Source organism: Bos taurus, chromosome 4, assembly GCF_002263795.3.
Source record: "Bos taurus isolate L1 Dominette 01449 registration number 42190680 breed Hereford chromosome 4, ARS-UCD2.0, whole genome shotgun sequence".
In the NCBI taxonomy this organism is placed as follows: Eukaryota; Metazoa; Chordata; class Mammalia; order Artiodactyla; family Bovidae; genus Bos; species Bos taurus.
The window spans coordinates 102266567-102288303 of record NC_037331.1 but is presented as its reverse complement, the minus strand read 5'-3'; the positions used below and the strand labels follow the sequence as shown (position 1 = coordinate 102288303).

The 21737-nt window shown below is 37.7% G+C and overlaps 2 protein-coding genes across 5 annotated transcripts in view; one reads left to right on the top strand and one right to left on the bottom strand.

The window, feature by feature from the left end:
- The window catches only part of SVOPL (SVOP like), a 134673-nt gene that overhangs the window by 101575 nt on the left and 11361 nt on the right, over window positions 1-21737 (top strand). The window lies entirely within an intron of this gene.
- Window positions 2356-21737, bottom strand: part of TRIM24 (tripartite motif containing 24) — a 116219-nt gene continuing 96837 nt past the window's right edge. For all 3 annotated transcript variants that reach the window (XM_002686994.5, XM_024991170.2, XM_002686995.6), the window contains 8 exons: window positions 20515-20650; window positions 18388-18460; window positions 16456-16624; window positions 13069-13397; window positions 12174-12306; window positions 11099-11173; window positions 6948-7097; window positions 2356-6203 (listed from right to left, as the gene is read on the bottom strand). In XM_002686994.5, coding sequence (XP_002687040.1) covers window positions 5994-6203; window positions 6948-7097; window positions 11099-11173; window positions 12174-12306; window positions 13069-13397; window positions 16456-16624; window positions 18388-18460; window positions 20515-20650 — 1275 coding nt within the window. In that variant the 3' untranslated portion in view covers window positions 2356-5993. The remainder of the gene's footprint in view (window positions 6204-6947; window positions 7098-11098; window positions 11174-12173; window positions 12307-13068; window positions 13398-16455; window positions 16625-18387; window positions 18461-20514; window positions 20651-21737) is intronic.

Here is a 21737-nt window from a genome sequence, read left to right as displayed (position 1 = left end):
AGTACCCTATCAAGTACTCTTGACCACCGACACTGCTGTTAAAGTGTCAAAGTTTTTGTCCTTATTTTACAACTGTGTAAACATGGAAGACCTCAAAAACTGAGGAGGAGGAGAAGTAGCCCACATCAAGGCAGACTGCTTTCTCCCAAGAGTGCTATTACTCATATACCTCAGGCCATTTCAAATTGAACATAATCCAACTTCCAACCATTAGATCTGTGGTGATGCTGGTGATCCTGTAGTTAGTTATTTTTGCCCATGATAAACTTCCCCCCTGTTTTCCAATGCCTCAGTGTCTTTGGAACAAGCTCACTGGATAAATACTTCTGGAGAAGTATAGACCAATTATATGAAACAAATAAATAGACCAACTGGCTTTAAGAAGTATCCCTCACATCCATATTTCTTGACTTATTTGATTCTAGTTAGTTTTGGACATGGAAACCCTGGTTCAGGAGTACTTTCCAAACCATGGGTATTATTTTGATGCTAATAATCTTTGCCTCCCTACTAGGCTGTGTACTCACTAAAGTGGGTACACAGCGTGTGGGGTAGCCACTGACCAGCTAACGACTCTCTGACCAAAACGACCAAAGAGAACAGAACAGAACCAGTTCCAAGAATACAAGCCTGATAGCTCTTCTGAACATTACACTAAGACCCAAAGTGGAAATAGTAACTGAAAATCATACTAGGACTGATATTTTTAATTGAAACTCTCAACTGGTCAAGAGAATGATCCAAAGGTGGTACCAGGCCTATTCTAGGCCCAACATCAAGCCACTTCTGGTGAGGGTGCTACGTACACAAACCAAAACTTAATAACTTTCATTTCCCAGTAAATGCTCTACTTGACCAGACATGCCATAAATCCAGTCAGCCAATCACCAAATGCCAAGCAATTTCTGGACTCTGTACTAATTTTCTGGTTCTTTACCCCATAAAACTTCCTGCCTTCCATCCCATTTTGTTGTTCTCGGAACCACTGCCTTCTTCATGAAGTGTTGAATAAAAGTTTGTTTGGATTACCTAAATTGTCATCTTTAATACTTTTAAATAGTTTGTAGACCTTAGTCTAGTTACCAGAAAATTTTAGGCCAAAATATTTTTGATGCAAATATGTCTTGGCTACACATGTAGGGTTAGCCAAATAACCCTTAGTGGTTCAGTGGTTAAGACTCCACCTGCCAATGTAGGGAACGTGGGTTTGATCCCTGGTTGGGGAAGATTCCACAACTAGGGCAATTAAGCCCGCACGCCACAATTTGAGAGCCTGTGCATCATGACTAAGACCTGAGGCAACCAAAAAAAAAAAGAAAAACAACCCATGACAAACCGTAACTCAAAACCCTAACTCTGACCTTAGCAGTAAATACTACTTAAAGAATAGCAGTGACTGAAAACCACTGACAGTAAAACTGATACTTAAGCACCTTCCTAAGGCTTTCAGGAACTTTCAATGTGGCAGTATCCAAGCTTAAGATACTTCACAATGTTGTCTAGAACTGTCTAATACTCAAGCTTCCTAGAAGACATTAGTCTATAGCAAACCCTATCAACATAATTTTAATTCAAATACTGAATTTCAGAAATCTTTTATAAACTGATAAATATTGCTTACCTTAATTGTTTCAGGCACTAGTAGAAATGGAAGTCAACAAACGTCAAGTCATTTATTTGTAAAAACTTTTTTGGATTGGTTTCACAGTCCATTAAGACAGTATTAGTTGAGGTATTAACAATAGTAACATAACTCTAGTCTCTGTACAAGCATATTTTGCTTTATGCAATAAAAGGTTGAATGTCTGGATCTATAGTTTTATGTATAGAAGAGAATTTGATTTTTTAAAATCTCTTCAAAGCACAGTTTACAGTGGCCAAAAAATCCTCCTGTAATATGAATGTCAATGCCTTTATTTGGGACTTATTATATCTTGAGCTTTCTTAACATACACCCTCAGCAGTAAATGCTTTCAATGACTAGAGAACCAGCATCATTGCCAAAGCATGGCCCTTAATGGCTCACTGACACCCTCCTCTTCCTTCCTATTTGCCAAATTAATTTTTTGCTTATCTTTTAAGGTTGGTGAAATCCCTGTGTTAGAGTTTTGTTTTTGTTTGTTTAAAAGTCTTCCTATTATTTATGGACTAGCAGCTATGGTCCACAGGGCTGCAAAGAGTTGGATATGACTGAAGTGACTTAGCATGCACAGCTTGTCCCTAAATGGACCGATTTTATAGAGGAATATACAAGGGACACAAAGGAGACCCACACTAGTTAATGTTCTACTGAATGACAAACAGTGATTTTTCCATTAAAAAGTCCTTGTTGTGGTAAAATACTCACAGTAAAAATTCATCAAAGCTGATTTTTATTCAAATCAAAGCACCAGTTGACTCTCCCAAATTAAAAACAACAACAAAGACTACTGCCTCAGATATCCTTCACAATAAGCAAAACCTTCATGGGGAGAGAAACTGTGATCTGATTGGTTAGCATTATTCTCTTTCAAGAATATGAGCCATCAGGATGTGAATTTTAGTTAATTCACATCCAAGATGAAGGGATAATATACACATAGACATGAATTCTTAACTTACATGATATTATAAAAAATTTTTAAAAATATGTGCATGGTTATTTTAAAGGAGGGTTTCTAAAGATTCCCTGGAGAAGGGAAAGGCTACCCACTCCAGTATTCTGGCCTGGAGAATTCCATGGACTGTATAATCCATGGGGTTGCAAAGAGTTGGACACGATTGAGCGACTTTCACTTTCTATTTCAACAAGCAATTAGATGGTTGAACTCATGGTTATGTCCATAATTTTAATGGCCAATCAGATCACTCAATTTCTCTCATTCATAACAGATACAGATGAAAAGAAAATAAGTACATCTTCTATTTAAATTTAAAAACCTTTTGCTCCCGTGAAGCAACCTACTGCTGGGGTTCACGTTCATCTGTAGATCAAAAGGAGTTAGCTCCTCCTTTCATTGTCTAACTAGTCTCTCCATGTAAACTAAATTTAAAAGTTTAAGCAGTGTTAACAGCAAGAGAAAACTGAAATGCAAATTCATATACTCACCCTTTGTGAATTCTTTTTGGAAGCAGTCCTAAATTGTGTTATGTCTACACTACTGTGTAGTACTAAAATGTGGAGCCAATTCTTTAGCTTGGAAAAGAAAGTAAAGCTACCAAAAGAGGACATTTTCCTTCTAGGACCTTCCAATTTCCTACCCTTCAATTCAGAAAAGAAAAGCAGGGCCTGTTAATTCAAAGGGCAAGATAACTGTATTGCCAGATAGTATTTGGAATTTAATACTGGAGAAGGAAATGGCAGCCCATTCTAGTATTCTTGCCTGGAGAATCCCATGGACAGAGGAGCCTGGTGGGCTACAGTCCACGGGGTCGCCAAGAGTCAGACAGGACTTCACTTTCACTATCATGGTATGCATTATCCTTGTAAGTCACTGACTGTGTATTGGGTTTTCTTATTGATGGGAAAGAACAGATGCTTGGCACCTGGGAAAACTTTTGATGAGCTGGACTGAGTCAGTTTTAAGTGCCACATGGCCTGTTCATCGTACGATCCCCCTTCAGCATTGGGAGTCCTGCAGATATGACATGAGGCTCTTGGTTCTAAATCTAGAGGGCAATCTCCAGGAGTTTTTGACCAGAGGTAAAAACTGGAGTTTTCAAAGTTTAGGTCAAGGTTGCTTGAGTTGCACTGACCTTTTGAAAGGAATGCTCTCCAAGTGGGCATGAGGTATAGTCAGGCTCTTCTGATAGCTTATTTCTATTATAATTTAAGGACTACTTTGCTGGGATCTGCTGGGATCCTCCTGGACACATACGTCAGAGGACTTTAAAGACTATTAAGAAAATGCTATTTGGAGAGAGAAACTCTTCTAATATATGTGGTTGTCAAGTGCCTCTCATTCAACTATGTATGTGTGTGTATATATAAAGGTGAAAGAAAAATATCGTTTTAAAAGATTCATATGGCACTGAATATAACAGTGAAAATTCTGGGTACATTAGTAGACATTCTGGCTCAGATGCATTTAGGAAATTATAAATTTTCACTCTTAAGTGCTACTTCCCTTTTTGATCATCCTTAAAATTTATCTGCAGTGCCTCCCTTTTAACTAAGGAGACAAATGTGGAAGAAGAAAATGTCCTAAGTATTCTAACATAGAAACAATGAACAGATTAGCAAAAGCTCCACGGCTGCTGTGTTAAAGACGCTGGAGCAAAAGAAGACAATCAAGTGGTAAATGCACTATTACCAAAATCTGTTCGTCTTTGGAGAGTAAATGCCAAATACATACTCAAAACCATACAACAGCAACAACTTCCCTGAAACACGTGTTTGGAAAAGTGAATTACGGTTTCTTAACCTTTAATACATAATTGACTTATGGACTAAACTGAAGTCTACACAAAGTGAGATGCTCTTGCCAATAAATAATCAGTATTTTCTCATTTTATCTTCAGCAGTACCTGAAAACCCAATGACTTAGCCACAAGGCATTTTCAAATTATCCATTTGAAGAAATAATGCCATGTGGATAAAAGTAAGTCCTCTAGGTTTAATTCATGGGACCTGACACCATCCAAAGGATAAAATTCTGTCAAGTCAGATGTATTTTTATTCTTCTGGCCTAAGAGGAAAATATCCTCAGCCAACTGATGTTTAATAAATAAAGGTTTACTTCGGCAAACTAAAAAATTTCATGTATTCTGTCAAACGTTAGATTAGGAAATGGCACAACAATTTTCTTCTATCTTAATCTAGTTACCTTCCTTGATACTGAACAACAAGTAAAAGGAATACATGAAAGTCAATTAAACTAGCCAAGGCTGACCCAGGAAGAATATGCTTGCCCTCAGAAGGTAGGTTTTCTATATCTCTCCATCAAGAGAATGAAAATGAAGCCCAGATTAAGTCAGAAAGAATCAATTTGAGGTTCTGATTCTGAAAAATAGATGCTTTAGAAAAAATTTAAATTTCACTATAATTCCCTCTAACTGTCTGCTTCTAAATTCCACAAAAGACTTTCATTCCAATTTATAAAGACAGAAGAAAACCACAAAAACTGGTCCCTTTCAGGGGAATTTGTATTTAATGCCCCAAAGGGTATAAGTTGAAGAATCTTTACATCAAATATGGCACACACTGCTGTATTTCATATTCTGGATGGCTCCACTAAAAGCCATACTGCAGACAATGAGTCTTGTTATAAAAGGGTCATCTGCACAGTTAAAATGCAAACACCAGTCCACACACAGACACACAGCAAAACCAAACAAGTACACTTACTTCCTTCCCTGGTGGAAGAAGGAGAGGTTTTAGAAACGTATGAAAAATGGTCTTGAAAACCTGCTATATCAAACACCTCTATAGATAAGAAAAAAAAAAAAAATCAAACATTTGTTTTCCTTTTTCTTTAATACAGTTGCCATTTTACATGATATGCTATTAGGCACCTTCTTAAACAGCATCTAGTCTACTTTCTTGGTGCACCAGTGGGCATTCTAGGATAGAACTCATTACCACTGACATTCATGGAGTACTGTACTTACATGCAGTACACCTAACTCATGTTGGTCCATAATTGAGTAGTGGTATATTCTAAAAATGGATTAATGCACACATCCAGACCACATTAAATTTTCAACTTAGAGTTCATACAAAGTCCTTTCTATAGTAGCTGTCACTCGGGACTGCAGTTTGAAATCCAGGAAGTGGGAAGAATGTCTTTTTATTTTGTTGTTGATGCTTCTTTCTTCCTTTCTCCTTCCTTCCTCCCTCTTTTCCTTTCTTTCTTAATAAGGTTAAAAGAAATGGGTTATTAAGGAAATTAGAGTCTAGTAAACATTGAAAACTTAAGATGGTCACAAACTCTTCTTGGTAATGATGTAAAATTAATGGCAAAATGTATTTAGAAAACAAACAAAAATCTAAAAACCAGCACAGGCAAGTGTGCTTATTTAAGCAACTGGCGTTCCTCTATGCTCTTGAGGCGTTTCTTCCGGGGCTGTACAAAGTCATCATCTGAGTCATCACTAAATTTATTATCTTCTGAGTCATTCCTGAATTCTAGTTTAGGAAACCTTTTTTCTGGATAAAGATTCTTCAGAAGTTCTTCAAAATAGCTTTCAAGTTTTATACCAGCATTGGCTACTTCTGAATCAGGCTGTTGAAAAAAATATGAGTTAAAGAAATGTTTAGTCAATAAAAGTAGATTTCTTATATTTTGCTCCCTTTTACCTCAAGATTATGAATATCAGTGGATTGTTTCAAAAGAAATGTTTACTTAAAGCTTTGACGTAAAGTAAATAATAGCCCAGGGCAAGAAAAAGTCTAGAGAAGAGCAGATAAGAAGTAAATAAAGGCATTGACTCATCTAGATTACCAGAAAGATATGAAAGAGATGCTGTAATCAGAATCCAGTAACAGGTGTTTTTTAGAACAAACATAATATCTACCTCTGAATGAGTAACTGATCCAAAGGACAAACTATCATCAAAAAGCTTTAAGTTTGATAGATGTTTAGATGATAAAGTTTTTGAGAAAACTCTTAAGAATTATTTAAACCACATTCTTAATATTTCAATATCACAAAGACTAAAGTCTGGAAATGCTATATTTCAAGAAATAAAGGTGAGAATGACAAAGAATGCTTCTAGGTTAGATAAAAAATATTTTCTAAACTGTTTTTAAGTTGTCAACAGTAATTTGCATTTCCACTCACCATATAATAAACCTTTGACTATACATGTGGATAACGTTTTCCTAATGACCTCTCTTCATTCCTTGACATAGACTCGAACTTTTGAAAATTTATGCTACCAGAGATAGATATCTTCATCTCCTCCTTTGTTGGTAAGGTGTTTGGTTTAACATTACTTTCACATTGCTATTTCCACCCCCTTCTCACCTCATTGAATTCAGCACAGTTTTGAAAGATCAATCTAAAATCAGCTACAAAATCTTCAGGCTTTGTATACATGCAATAATCTTCTTGTAGTCTTTTCTTGATGGTTGACAAGTCCATTGGATTTTTAATTATTTTGTAATAATCAGGCACCTTTCAAAAGAAATGTGATGCTATAATAAATAAATTCTACCTGGTCCCATATAAATTCTATAAGAAGTAGTACATAATTCAGATCATCCTTACTGCTTTTCTCAGTTCTATTTTGTCACTGATAAGGAAATATATTCAGCAAAATTTGCAAGCACCTACATGTTTCCAGACATCAGTAAATGTTTTGTGTCACTTTTATCAAAAATTTTCATCAGTTATTTTTAATGAAAAAAACCTACTACATTTCCCCTCTTACTATTCTCCTTTTTTCATTATTAAACAAAAAGGCAATCATTAGAAGAAGTATTACTTCTAGTAAGATTTGACATGTTTTTTGCTGCATATGTTATAGCAAGTGGGCTCTGAATCTGGGTTTGAACCGCAGTTCTGCTACTCAATAACACTCTCCTGGGTAAGATCCTGGGTTCAGTCATTTCACCGAACCTGTTTCTTCAAGTTTCAAACAGAAATAATTCTACCATTCTCATAGGATTTTGTAAAGATGAAATAAGATAATATATATTCAGTTCAGTTCAGTTCAGTCGCTCAGTTGTGTCCAACTCTTTGCGACCCCATGAATTGCAGCACACCAGGCCTCCCTGTCCATCACCAACTCCTGGAGTTCACTCAGACTCACGTCCATCGAGTCAGTGATGCCATCCAGCCATCTCATCCTCTGTTGTAAATGAATAACATGCAAAACAGGCATGCAAAATAACATGCAAAATATATATTAAGGGGGCCTATTTTGCTGTTGCTGTTATTCATGCCAAATGTAACAGTAGGCCAACAGTAGAAAAAGCACCAAATTCTAGGTCACATTTTTAAGTGAATTAACTTTTTATTGGCATATTTTTGCCCTGCTTCTTTTGGGCACAAAGGGCTTTCCACCCCAAAGACTATAGTGGACCCCCGAACTGTGCAGGTACACTTATACACAGATTTTTTTCCATGAAATTCATACAGCAATACGACAAAATCTGTGATTGATTGATGCTGTAGATACAGAAGGCTGACTGTAAAGTCACATGAAGACTCCACTGTGCAGAAAGTTGGTGCCCTCAACCTCTGTTTTGTTCTAAGAGTCAACTGCATTTCTTTTTCCGATCTTAACTTCTCAAAACTTGTTTACAAGGAAAGAAGTTCATTGCTTCTCTGCTCAGTGTTACTTGGCTAGTTTTCTTTTCTAATGTTGCATTCATTTAAAAAAATTTTTAACAAATCTATTAGCTTTTTAAAGGAAATTCAGACATCAGAGAATAGAACACATTTTGAGTAGCAGGTCCAACACCTTACAATAATGAACTAAGTGAAAGTGAAACTGAAGGTTGCACAGTCCTATCTGACTCTTTGCAACCCCGTGGACTATACAGTCCATGGGATTCTCCAGCCAGAATACTGGAGTGGGTAGCCTTTCTCTTCTCCAGGGGATCTTCCCAACTCAGGGATTGAACCCAGATCACGCACAATGCAGGTGGATTCTTTACCAGCTGAGCCACTAGGGAAGCCCATAATGCACTAAAGTCACATCAAACTTGAAATATGAAGCTTTTGAAGTCAATGGTAAGCATACACACACCTCCTCCTCTATTGTTAATGTCTACTTCTTAAGATATACCCATTTGAATGCAGAGTTCCAAAGAATAGCAAGGAGAGATAAGAAAGCCTTCCTCAGTGATCAATGCAAAGAAATAGAGGAAAACAATAGAATGGGAAAGACTAGAGATCTCTTCAAGAAAATGAGAGACCAAGGGAACATTTCATGCAAAGATGGGCTCGATAAAGGACAGAAATAGTATGGACCTAACAGAAGCAGAAGATATTAAGAAGAGGTGGCAAGAATACACAGAAGAACTGTAGGAAAAAGATCTTCATGACCCAGATAATCACGATGGTGTGATCACTCACCTAGAGCCAGACATCCTAGAATGTGAAGTCAAATGGGCCTTAGGAAGCATCACTATGAACAAAGGTAGTGCAGGTGATGGAATTCCAGTTGAGCTATTTCAAATCCTGAAAGATGATGCTGTGAAAGTGCTGCACTCAATATGTCAGCAAATTTGGAAAACTCAGCAGTGGCCACAGGACTAGAAGAGGTCAGTTTTCATTCTAATCCCTAAGAAAGGCAATGCCAAAGAATGCTCAAACTAATCGCACAATTGTACTTATCTCACATGCTAGTAAAGTAACGCTCAAAATTCTCCAAGTCAGGCTTCAGCAATACGTGAACCGTGAACTTCCAGATGTTCAAGCTGGATTTAGAAAAGGCAGAGGAACCAGAGATGAAATTGCTGACATCTGCTGGATCATCGAAAAAGCAAGAGAATTCCAGAAACACATCTATTTCTGCTTTATTGACTATGCCAAAGCCTTTGACTGTGTGGATCACAATAACCTGTGGAAAATTCTGAAAGAGATGGGAATACCAGACCACCTGACCTGCCTCTTGAGAAACCTGTATGCAGGTCAGGAAGCAACAGTTAGAACTGGACATGGAACAACAGACTGGTTCCAAATACGAAAAGAAGTAAGTCAAAGCTGTATATTGTCACCCTGCAGAGTACATCATGGGAAATGCTGGGCTGAAGGAAGCACAGGCTGGAATCAAGATGGGGAGAAATATCAGTCACCTCAGATATGCAGATGACACCACCCTTATGGCAGAAAGTAAAGAAGAACTAAAGAGCCTCTTGATGAAAGTGAAAGAGGAGAGTGAAAAAGTTGGCTTAAAGCTCAACATTCAGAAAACGAAGATCATGGTATCCGGTCCCATCACTTCATGGCAAATAGATGGAGAAACAGTTGAAACAGTGGCTGCCTTTGTTTTTGGGGGCTCCAAAATCACTGCAGATGTTTTTTGCAGCCATGAAATTAAAAGACGCTTATTCCTTGGAAGGAAAGTTATGACCAAACTAGACAGCATAATAAAGCAGAGACATTACTTTGCCAACAATGGTCCGTCTAGTCAAGGTTATGGTTTTTCCAGTAGTTATGTATGGATGTGAGAGTTGGACTATAAGAAAAGCTGAGCGCTGAAGAATTGATGCTTTTGAACTGTGGTGTTGGAGAAGACTCTTGAGAGTCCCTTGGACTGCAAGGAGATCCAACCAGTCCATCCTAAAGGAGATCAGTCCTGGGTGTTCATTGGAAGGACTAATGCTAAAGCTGAAACTCCAACACTTTGGCCACCTGATACGAAGAGCTGGCTCATTTGAAAAGACCCTGATGCTGTGAAAGATTGAGGGCAGGAGGAGAAGGGACGACAGAGCATGAGATGGTTGGATGGCATCACCGACTCAATGGACATGGGTTTGGGTAGACTCCGGCAGTTGGTTATGGACAGGGTGGCTTGGCGTTGCTGCGGTCTGTGGGGCTGCAAAGAGTCAGACATGACCTAGCGACTGAACTGAACTTATTACTTGAAGTCTGCACCTATAAATCAAAATGTGTACAGAGATGGGGGGTGGGCATGGGGTGTCTTTACCTGAAATGAAAAGTTTCTTTCCCAATAGCTTTAGGATATATAGACCTAAAACTCCTGAGAGAAACAATTGATTTAAATCATCCCAGAGAATAGTAAGTAAAATGCATGAAAGAAAGAATACATGAAAAAAGAACAGAAGTTTTTGAGCAGTTAACATACAATGTAGTCAAGATTAAAGCATTCAGTATGTATTAACAGGGCTTCCAAGGTGGCTCAGTGGTAAAGCATCTGCCTGCCAATACAGGGGATGCGTGCTTGATCCCTCGGTTGGGACGATCTCCTGGAGAAGGAAATGGCAAGCCACTCCAGTATTCTTGTTGGAGGAATCCCATGGGCAAAAGAGCAAGGGGAGTGACTAAACAACAACAATGCAGTAAGTTTTAAGATTTTGATTAATGTAAGAAATTTACTGTTGAAAAATGGTACAGAAACTAGATTCTCATAAATCAAGTTTCAGAAAAACCATCCCACTGTACAAAAATGCATTTTAATACTTTAACGCACCATTAATACTTACGGTCAGAGGAACTGGGTCTTGAAAAGCCAGGCTCATTTCATGGCAGTAAAGAAATAAAAGTAGGCGTTCACACTTCTAAGCATAAATAAATAAAGAAAAAATAATGAAGTCACAACTAATTTTTAGTAGCAATATTAATAGATCTAAAAGTACCAGAATGGAAATTAAAACCAGATGAATACAAAAAACAGTGATACTTAGAGCTTTGATGTCCTTTCCAATCATTTGCTACAGTGTACTGTTTGACATTTTGGGATGCATGTAACATATGAGAGCAGTCTTTACAGAAATAAAAACAGTATCACTAGAAAACTATCTGAAGTTTTTATTTCTACTTATCTGCAATTTTTATACTGAATTACTCACAGTCAATAAAATGACTCATAATCAATAAAAAACATCCAGGTGTTAAGCGATCCAGGTGGATCTCTATCCATGGGGTGTTGGGTCCTAAGGCCCCTCTCTGAATGCAGATGTTTTTGTCATGCACTCTGCTATTTCTCTGCTTACAAGTCTACCCCAGTAACCACCGTGTCTCAGTGGTAGTGCATATTTCAGCCCTCTCTTGCACAACAACTTTCATACTGATTGTTCTACTTAATAAATTAGCAAAGGAGCTTCTTTAGTAATAAATAAGGTTAAATACATTAGCTGGCTTTAAGGTATAAATCCAGTACCACTGGGTGAAAGAATGAGTTATTTCCAGGAAGAGTAAATAGAAAAACCCATCTTTTTGCTGCCAATTCTGAACAAATTCCAAGGAAGAAAACATATTTGTAGTAGAAAATAAAACTGAAATTTATTAAAGGTAGGCTAAATTTAAAAGTCCAGACCACATAAAGGATATACAGTCTACCGTGTTCAATTACCGTATTTTAAGCTTCTAGGAAATGTATATATAGCATCGCTATTTTACTTCATTAAAAAAGTTATAGTCTGCCATTATTTAAGATTCTTGTATTCTGTGGAAGTACTAAGTTGACGATACACTTCTTTGATGACGGCACAGCTGCATTACAATGATGGGACGTCTAACCAAAACAACTAAGTTTAACAATCTAGGCTGGAAACTTACCCTTTTATCTATTGGTGTTAGTTTGACAAAGCCTTCAGTTTTCCTTTTTTCTGAGTTGTGAACGGGAACATCACAATCATATTCAACTTCGGGTTTAGATAAGTCTCGGCAGAAAGTGCAGATCCACTCTCCACTGTTGGGGGAGGAAGTATCTGACTGAGTTCCTGCTGCATCACTCCTCTCCTCACTACCTCCCTTTCCCACCCTGCTCCGTGCCATCTGTAATGCAGAATTATTTATTTGGTGTAACTGTTAATCACTGAGGATTTACCACCTATCTCCTATGTACATGGCACCATGCTGAGAGCTTACCCACAGGAATACAGTTCATGGGCCTAAGGGGTGTGTTAGTCCAGTGAAGGGGGCATGAAATATACACACAAAAGAAAACAAATAAAACACACACATTAATCTATGCCTGATGTGAGGCACAAATGACATTTCCCCCCAAATGATTAAGTTTGAAATTATACAATGGTTGTTCTCTATTATTATCATCTCATAAGGTCTAAGAATTTACTGAAGATATTTATAAATAATAAAACTCAAATGCCTGGCAAATAAGATGCACTAAATTATGACAGTTGTGCATAAGAATCATTGTTCTTCATGGTAATTCCCTTGTAATAATTTAAAGGGCCAGATGTTTTTTTCCTTGACATAACAGACTAGGTTTTTGAGAGATGAGAGAAGCAAAGGAAATGTGAGACAGGGTATGGAAAACCCTATGCTGAACATTTTGGTGTATAAATTTATGCCAAGTGGATTTCTATTTAAATTTTTATAAAGGTTTTGTGTTTAAAAAAAAAAAGGTTTTGTGTTACAGGATCAAATACCATTGCTGTTATTATTTATAGTGAAAAATGGTAAGCAAGGGAAGCAAGTGCCATCTTACCTTGGAAAATTTGCCAGAGTGGGCACGTGACAAGAGAGATGGAATACTTTGGGACACTTCTCACAGCACAGGAGTTCCCCTCCATTCTGACAAACTGCACACCAGTCCTCATTGGGGTCATCCTCTTTCCTCATCTCCCCAGCATGAAGGGGTGACTTCTGGGAGGCATCTAGCCACTCAGACTTTCCATTTGAGGAGTTTTCCTGGTGAAGTCCAGGTTGATCTCCTGTGCTGTCAGGGGCATCTGATCTCAACACAGACTCCTCGGACGCAGAGCTCTGACTGCTATTTAGGAGCAGGGAGGTGAGTATGCTTCTTGGATAGTTGGTCTGCAATGGAAAGAGTTAACTATGTGTATAGATTTCTTAAACTGCCATTCTTTATCAGCACTACTGCAATTTTGGATTGCAATTTGCTTACTCATGCTGTTAAGTCACTTCAGTTGTGTCCGACTCTGTGCAACCCCATAGACGGCAGCCTACCAGGCTCCCCCGTCCCTGGGATTTCCAGGCAAGAACACTGGAGTGGGTTGCCATTTCCTTCTCCGATGCATGAAAGTGAAAAGTGAAAGTGAAGTCGCTCAGTCGTGTCGGACCCTCAGCGACCCCATGGAGTGAGCACCTGGTTATTTCAAATGAGTCCATGAAACTGCAGGAGAGCAGACTGTTTACTGCTAACTGGCCCTAATGGTAAAGAACATGGACCTCAACTGAAAAACATCTTCCAAACAGAAGATCAGCAGCAGTAAGGGGGTGTGGATAAAAGGAAAAGGAAAAATCTTTTTGACGGCTTCAGAAGTGGCAGAATAGGTGGTTAATGTAGAAGTCAACCATGTGAACTGTAAATACATTTTACTGGAGATGTTAATTCAAATTATACGCAAACACAAAACATTCCTACTGTAGATTTTTTTTTTTATCATTCATAGAAAGGTATACTGCTTTAATTCTTATCGGTAATTTCACCTCTCCAAGTGCCATTAATAACATTAAAGTGAACCTAAATTCTATGCTGGAGCCTAGAATGGTGAAAATTTAAAATTATGAACTAAATCTATTATTTCCTTTAAATGTTAAAATAAATTCTTAAGTAATAAAATGCAGATTCAGTTAAGGGCGTGGTTATTCTAATATTCTTTGGAGGTAATTATTTTCAAATTATTTAGCTTTTTTCTATGCTAGTTAGTTCTATATTTCTAAAGAGTACGCTTATACTGTAATTTTCCAGATTTAAATTTTAAACATTTTCTATTTTATTACACATGTATATATTTTTTATACTATGCAAGATTAGATTTTTCCTTCCTGACTCTCCATATCCTCCTTATACTTAACACACCATTTATGCCATCTTCTTAACATAGTTTTATTAAGCACTGATTTCTTTTTAGTTGGCAGGGGCAAGTACAACTGTTATAAGCAGCATTTATTCTAACTGGTCAGTATCACTGCTGTACTAATATCCTGAAAAATCAATTTTTGGTCAAATGCATGTTCAGGTCATATTTTGATTATATTTAGTTCTTATTTAAATTTTTTATTTCGGTATTTATTTATATCATTACGACTATATACTGTTCATTGCATAAGCACAGTATGTACTATGATCACTTCCTCTTTTGTCTAACTTTTTGTTTTTTACTATGAGTCAATAATTGTTGTTGGTCAGTTAAGTCATGTCCAACTCTATGAATGGCAGCACACCAGGGTTCCCTGACCTTCACTATCTCCCAGAGCTTGCTCAAACTCATTTCCATTGAGTTGGTGATGCCATCCTCTGTCATCCACTTCTCTTCCTGCCCTTAATCTTTCCCAGCATCAGGGTCTTTTTCAATGAGTCAACTCTTTGCATCAAGTGGCCAAAGTACTGGAGCTTCAGCTTTAGCATCAGTCCTTCCAATGAATATTCAGGGTTGATTTCCTTTAGGATTGACTGGTTTGATCTCCTTGTGTCCAAGGGACTCTCAAGAATCTTCTCCAACACCACAGTACAAAAGCATCAATTCTTTGGCACTCAGCCTTCTTTGTGGTCCAACTCTCACAGCCATACATAACTACTGGAAAAACCATAGCTTTGACTACACAGACCTTTTGTCAGTGAAGTGATGTCTCTGCTTTTTAATACACTGTCTAGGTTTGTTATAGCTTTAGTTTCAAGGAGCAACTGTCTTTTAATTTTGTGGTTGCAGTCACCGTCTGCAGTCATTTTGGAGCCTAAGAAAATAAAATCTGTCACTGTCAATTACCTTACTCTAAAATTTAATCCATTTGCTTCTTTTTCTAGATATCTATCTCTAAGTTATTCTCACAATCTCCAACAGGGTTATAAAATGCTTCTCAATACTGTCAAAATTTTTTTCTCCCTCTTCACACATCCCTGATGGAGTCTTCTGTCCCCCTACAGGGTATACAAGAGGAGCTGTTGAACTGGGGACTAACTATTCTTTTCTTTGCTTCTCTTCTGTGTTAGATTCTATTTCTGGAATTCTATGTCTTCCTCTTTCTGGGTTTACTTCATTTTCCATGAAGCATATTTTCAAATATCTCCCTCAGAATGAGTATATGGAATTAAAATTTTGAGACTCCGCATGCATGTCTAAAAATGTTTATTTCATCTTTATACATAATCATTTGAATGGGTACAGAATTCTCCCTACAAAATATCTTTCTTCACAATTTTGATATTTCTCTATTGGTTTCCAGCTTTGAGAGTCTGTGGAGGACTTGGTGATTTAAAATGTCTGATTCATTATGTAAGGTGTTTTTCTCCTCTGGAGGCTTTTAGAATCTGTTTAGAATACTGGCATTCTAAAATTGATGATGGTATATATGACTTGCATTTTTTTTCATTTACTTGTTCTGGTACTTGCTAGGCCCTTTCAACTCAGATGCTCATGCCCTTCAGTTGGGCTTCCCTGATAGCTCAGTTAGTAAAGAATCCGCCTGCAAGGCAGGAGACCCTGGTTCAATCCCTGGGTTGGGAAGATCCCCTGGAGAAGGGAACGGCTACCCACTCCAGTATTCTGGCCTGGAGAATCTCAGGTAGCAAAGAGTCGGACACGACTGAGCAGCTTTCACAAACAGTTGGACACGACTGAGTGACTTTCACCACTCACTAGTACTGCCCTTCAGTTATAGAAGTCTCCATGTAGTATGGCTTTGACAATTACCTTCCATGTAGTTTACTCCATTCTCTCTTTAAAATACCCAACCTCCTCATTTAATAAGCCTCTTGTTTTGATATACTGAGAGATTTCCTCAAAGTTTTCAACCTCTAAGTTGACTATTTTCCTGCCTTTAAATACAATAGCTTTTATTTCCTACAATTTATTTAAGAGTTCCTTTCATCTTATCCCTCAAGTAGGAGTAGTACTGCAATCATAATTACATTTTGAGCCCTGGATTCTTCATCTGATTCTTGTTTCACTATTACAACAGGAAAATCGTAATTTTCAGGTGGTCCACTGTTTTCTTGTTTTATTCGAATTGGCTCCAACATGACCACTGGGACTTTGTGTGTAGAATCAGCTCCTGCTGGTTTGCTAGAAGAGCCAGAGCTAGAAATATAAGAAAAAAGGAAAGAAAACAAAATCTAAGAAAGCTATCTTAAGTATCTTAAAAAGAGGTACAACAATAGCTTTATGGGAATAATGCTGTATCTTCATGGCAGTGAAGATTTGCTATGTTATATCAGCAAAAATGATACATAACTGAAATGCATCTGTTGTATGCAAAATAGTTTCATTTATGTATAAAAAATGTTCTATGTGTTAACCTACCTAAATAGTTACATTATATACCTGGAAAGATACCTAAATACATTTAAATAAATCCTGAATTAAAACTGACTTCAATATTCTAAGGTTCTAAAATTAGGCAGTCAGATCTTAGAACTATCTTAGAAGTAGCATATTTTTTTTTAGTCTTTCCCATTTCCTTCTCTAGTCAGTGACAAAGAGAACTCTAGGCTCATATTAATGATTTACTGTCACAAAGAGTGAAGAGAATTAACTAGGGACATAATTCATTTGTATGAGAGAGTTAATTCTTAGGTAGGTTGATAAGAAGTCTGGGGTCCTGAGGAAAAGAAAAAGACAAAGTTTTTTTTTCTACATTCTTGCATCTTAGTCACAGAAAACTTTATTGTGTGTGGCAGAGTTTTATTACAGTATAAAAAGGGATAGAGAAAGCTTCTGATACAGACATCAGAAGGGTGAAGGACAGTGCCTCCTCACTAGTCTTAGCAAGGGAGCTGTATACTTTTTCAATTCAGTCAAGGTTGTAAAGATCTTACCAGAACCACTCCCACAATTTACATTTTAAGATGACAGAACTAGAACAGAATACTATACAAAAAAGATCTTAATAACCCAGATAACCAAGATGGTGTGATCACTCACCTAGAACTATTTTTTTTCTTTAAGCCCAGAGCTAATGACTACACAACAAAACAACTCATCTTGCTCAAGGGCATGTTTAAAGCGTCTGCCTGCAATGTGGGAGACCTGGGTTCGATCCCTGGGTTGGGAAGATCCCCTGGAGAAGGAAATGGCAACCCACTCCAGTATTCTTGCCTGGAGATCCCATGGACAGAGGAGCCTGGTGGGCTACAGTCCACGGGGTCACAAAGAGTCAGACACGACTGAGCGACTTCACTTTTACTGTACCAATAATTATATAACAACAGTGTATCCTACTGGAGGACATGTTTCTCCTTAAGAACCTTCTGATTAATCCTGTCATCTTGAAGTGTATGTTGTGGGAATGGGTCTGGTAAGATCTTTCTATTGTTAGTTCTAATCCCATTATCTTAAAATGTAAATTGTGGGAGTGGGTCTGGTAAGACTTTTACAACCTTGAGTCAGTCTTTTGATTGTCTCCCCTTCAGAGTATGTTTCCTCCATAGGATTAGGAAAGTAAGAATTGGGCTCACTATTGATGAGAAATTTACAAGCAGTATGAGTGGTGTGTAACTGAAGTTAAAATACAATTTCAACAACTGTAAATTAATTTGTTTTAAAGCAAATTCAATGCAAGGTATTTAGAAAAGTCAGAACACCAATTTTAGTATAAAATTATTTGTTTTCTCTAAGTTTTTATTTGTGCATGTCCCTATACAGTGCAGTGTTATACATCCATCATTTCTGCTTTTTCTTTGCTATTATGCTAAACTCAAATGTATTTTCTAATTTTCAACACATGCACAAATCTTTTTGTATCTTTAAAGATAAAGATACAAAATTGATTAAGCCATTAACTGATTTCGTTAACATGTAATATATAATTATTATACACTGGACAGTAAGTTGAGTCCGTTTACCTTCCTCGGCTGCCGACGCTGGAGGCACTAGGTGAACGTATTGGCGGGTGTACACTTGTCATAGTAACAGGTCCTGAGGAGGAAGAGATCAGACACATTCATAGAATGAATATCTGTATTTAATTCCTATTGAATGTTCTCACTTCGTAGTACACTGAAACTGGAAACACATAATGAAATTATATAAAACAAAAAGTAGTTGCTGAACTCCCAGCAGAGCTGGAGTGCCCTGAAGTAGCAGGGCTGTTCAATCTCAGCACTATTGACATTTTGGGTCAGGTAATTCTTTGATGTGGGGGCTGTATGTGCATTGTAAGGATGCCAAGCAGCCCCCTTGGCCTCGACCAGTTATTAGATGCCAGTAGCATCTCTACATACACAGCATCTAGGGGTGTAAGAATCAGAAATGTCTCCAAACACTGTTCAGTGTTCCACATGAGAGTAACCAGGGTAGGAGCTTCGTGAGGACACTAATGCCAGCAAAAGCTGCAGAGCACAATAAAAAGTTGGTAGGGCTCATATAAAAGCAGTCCAAGAAAGAAATCAACACAGAGACTAATTAATGGAAGACAATGGAGCAATGTGTAGAAGGTACTTTGCCCTGTGCTGGACACAGAGTCAGTACTGAATAAAGTTAGCTTTAGTAATGGTGCTAAAATGGCTTCCAGAAATGTGTCAAGTTATATTACCACCAGCAATGTATCAGAGCATTCCTCCCATTACATCCTTATCAATGAGTATTTTCACTGTTGAAATCTTGCTTACTCAATAGTTAGAAATCATGTCTTTTGATTTCATAATGACTACTAGTGAGATGGAACCACCCATCTTTCTTCCTCCCGCCCCCTCACTTTAGAGAGTTATTTCCTCTTTAGGGAGTTATCTACTCATGGAGAAGGAAATGGCAATCCACTTCAGTATTCTTGCTGGGAAAATCCCATGGACAGAGGAACCTGGTGGGCTACAGTCCCTGGGGTCACAAAGAGTCGGACACGACTGAGCACACACGCTGCAGGGTCCTCTGGTAATACTGTGTGCTGTCCTTATTCATTTGTATGAACTTGCTACATAATTAGGAGAAGGCAATGGCAACTCACTCCAGTACTCTTGCCTGGGAAATCCCATGGACAGAGGAGCCTGGTAGGCTGCAGTCCATGGAGTCATGAAGGGTCAGACTCGACTGAGCAACTTCACTTTCACTTTTCACTTTCATGCACTGGAGAAGAAAATAGCAACCCACTCCAGTATTGTTGCTTGGAGAATCCCAGGGACCGGAGCCTGGTGGGCTGCCATCTATGGGGTCACACAGAGTCTGACACAACTGACGTGACTTAGCAGCAGCTACATAATTAAATAGTTTTTCTGCCATCTTTTGTCAACAATTTCCTTTCAGTTTGTTTACGTTTTAAATAAGTACCTCTTAAAATTCTAAAACTGCTTTATTATGTGGGACTAGTTAATGGCATAAGAGAGTCTCCTCTTTCCTTATTTGGTCTAAGGCATCTAATTTGCCAAGGTCTCTGGGAGTAGCTTTTCACTTTTCATTTTCATGCGTTGGAGAAGGAAATGGCAACCCACTCCAGTGTTCTTGCCTGGAGAATCCCAGGGATGGGGGAGCCACCAGGCTGCCAGTGGGCTGCCGTCTTTGGGGTCGCACAGAGTTGGACACGACTGATGTGACTTAGCAGCTGGGAGTAGCAGCATTAGTCAGAGGGCTTCTCTTTTGGAGGAAATAAGTAGTTCTGTCCAAAATTCTTAAAACACAAACACCAAACCAGGGTAGGAGCAATCAACAAAAAGAGTGTTACTGAGACATTTTAAGTCTAGGCAAATTCTACACAAAAAGGGACAATACTATAGGCAACTTGTCTAAAAGAGAAAGTAAAATAGCAATTTCCTCCTAGGAGTGTGTGCTATGGTGCCTCTAAGTTCTGTTGAAACTGAAAATGTAGAGAGGCGTAATCTTTGCTTTCCACTTTGAAAGTACACTAATTTCAAAGACTACTTAAAACACAGATCCATTTTAATCACCCAAGAGACAAAGGGAAGGTGGAGGCCGATCCTTTTATTATTAATAAGTAAAAACTGAAAAAAAAAACTATAAAAATTTTTACAAGTCCACTTTACCTGCAAGGCCTGGAGATGGCACTGATGAATTCGGTGACTGGACAGTTCTGTTTGAGGGTGGTCGTGGCTGGCCATGATCGGTACTAGTATCTTTCCTCACAATGTTGTCCAGCATAATAGTACTTGAACAGTCAATCTGGTAAGAAAAGAAATTACTTCATGGCATTCTGACTCGGCAAGTTAAAAGCTATTTTAAATTTATAAGAAAACTTTTGTAGATGCAAATATCCTTTTGAGAAGTTCTGATGTATATTTTCCCCATAAACAATCTTGGAAAAAAGCTCTCATACTTCTTAATACTTCATCGTAGTAAATATACCGAGGTCACACTATTTCACAATTCATGAGCCAGGAGAAAGGAATACTGTGTGTTACCTCCTTAAAAGTGAAAACAAAATTATTTTTAAAATTTTATTTAAAGATAATAGAAGTACCAATTAAAAAAAAACCTGGTGAGACAAATAGCACCATTTCACATTTTAAAAATTTCTTTAGTGTCTGGCTTTATAACAGCCAACTGGAATCTGATATATTTTCTCGATCTGCTCAGATGTGTGATTGTGGCTAAAGAATATGAAGAAAATCTGGTCTTACACAGGGAAGACCTTGTAGAGCCTCTGAAAAGGTTGTACAGACCCTCATGTTCCTGGCCCACACTTCAAGAACTCATGCTCTGTTACGCACTAGATAGATGAAACACGTCCACACATCACACATTTCGAGAACATTAACGTCATTTAACTACATTATTAATGTTTGGTAGGAAAAATCTGATCCCCTGTAGATTCTTGCTTTACACGTTTATAAGTAATTAACTGCTAAGCCAAGCTACTGATAAATTTCTACCAAGACTTTAATACTTTAGATTAAAATTTTCTAAATTTTATTTTTTATTGAAGTATAATTGAATTACAATGTTTTGCTAATTTCTGCTGTACAAAAAAGTGATTCAGTTATATACATTATTATTCATATTCTTTTCGATTATGGTTTATCACAGGATACTGAATATAGTTCCCTGTGCTACAGTTCTTTGTTGCTAATCCTTGTTGCTTGTGTATTCTATATACACCAGTTTGCGTGAACTAATCTCAAACTCCCAATCCAACCCTCTCCTAAATCTCTTTGGATGCAAATATTTTTAATGCTTAAATATACCATTTGTTTCCTAAGAATGTCTTTGTGATTAAAATCCAGCTTAATAGTTCCAGCCTTTCTCAATC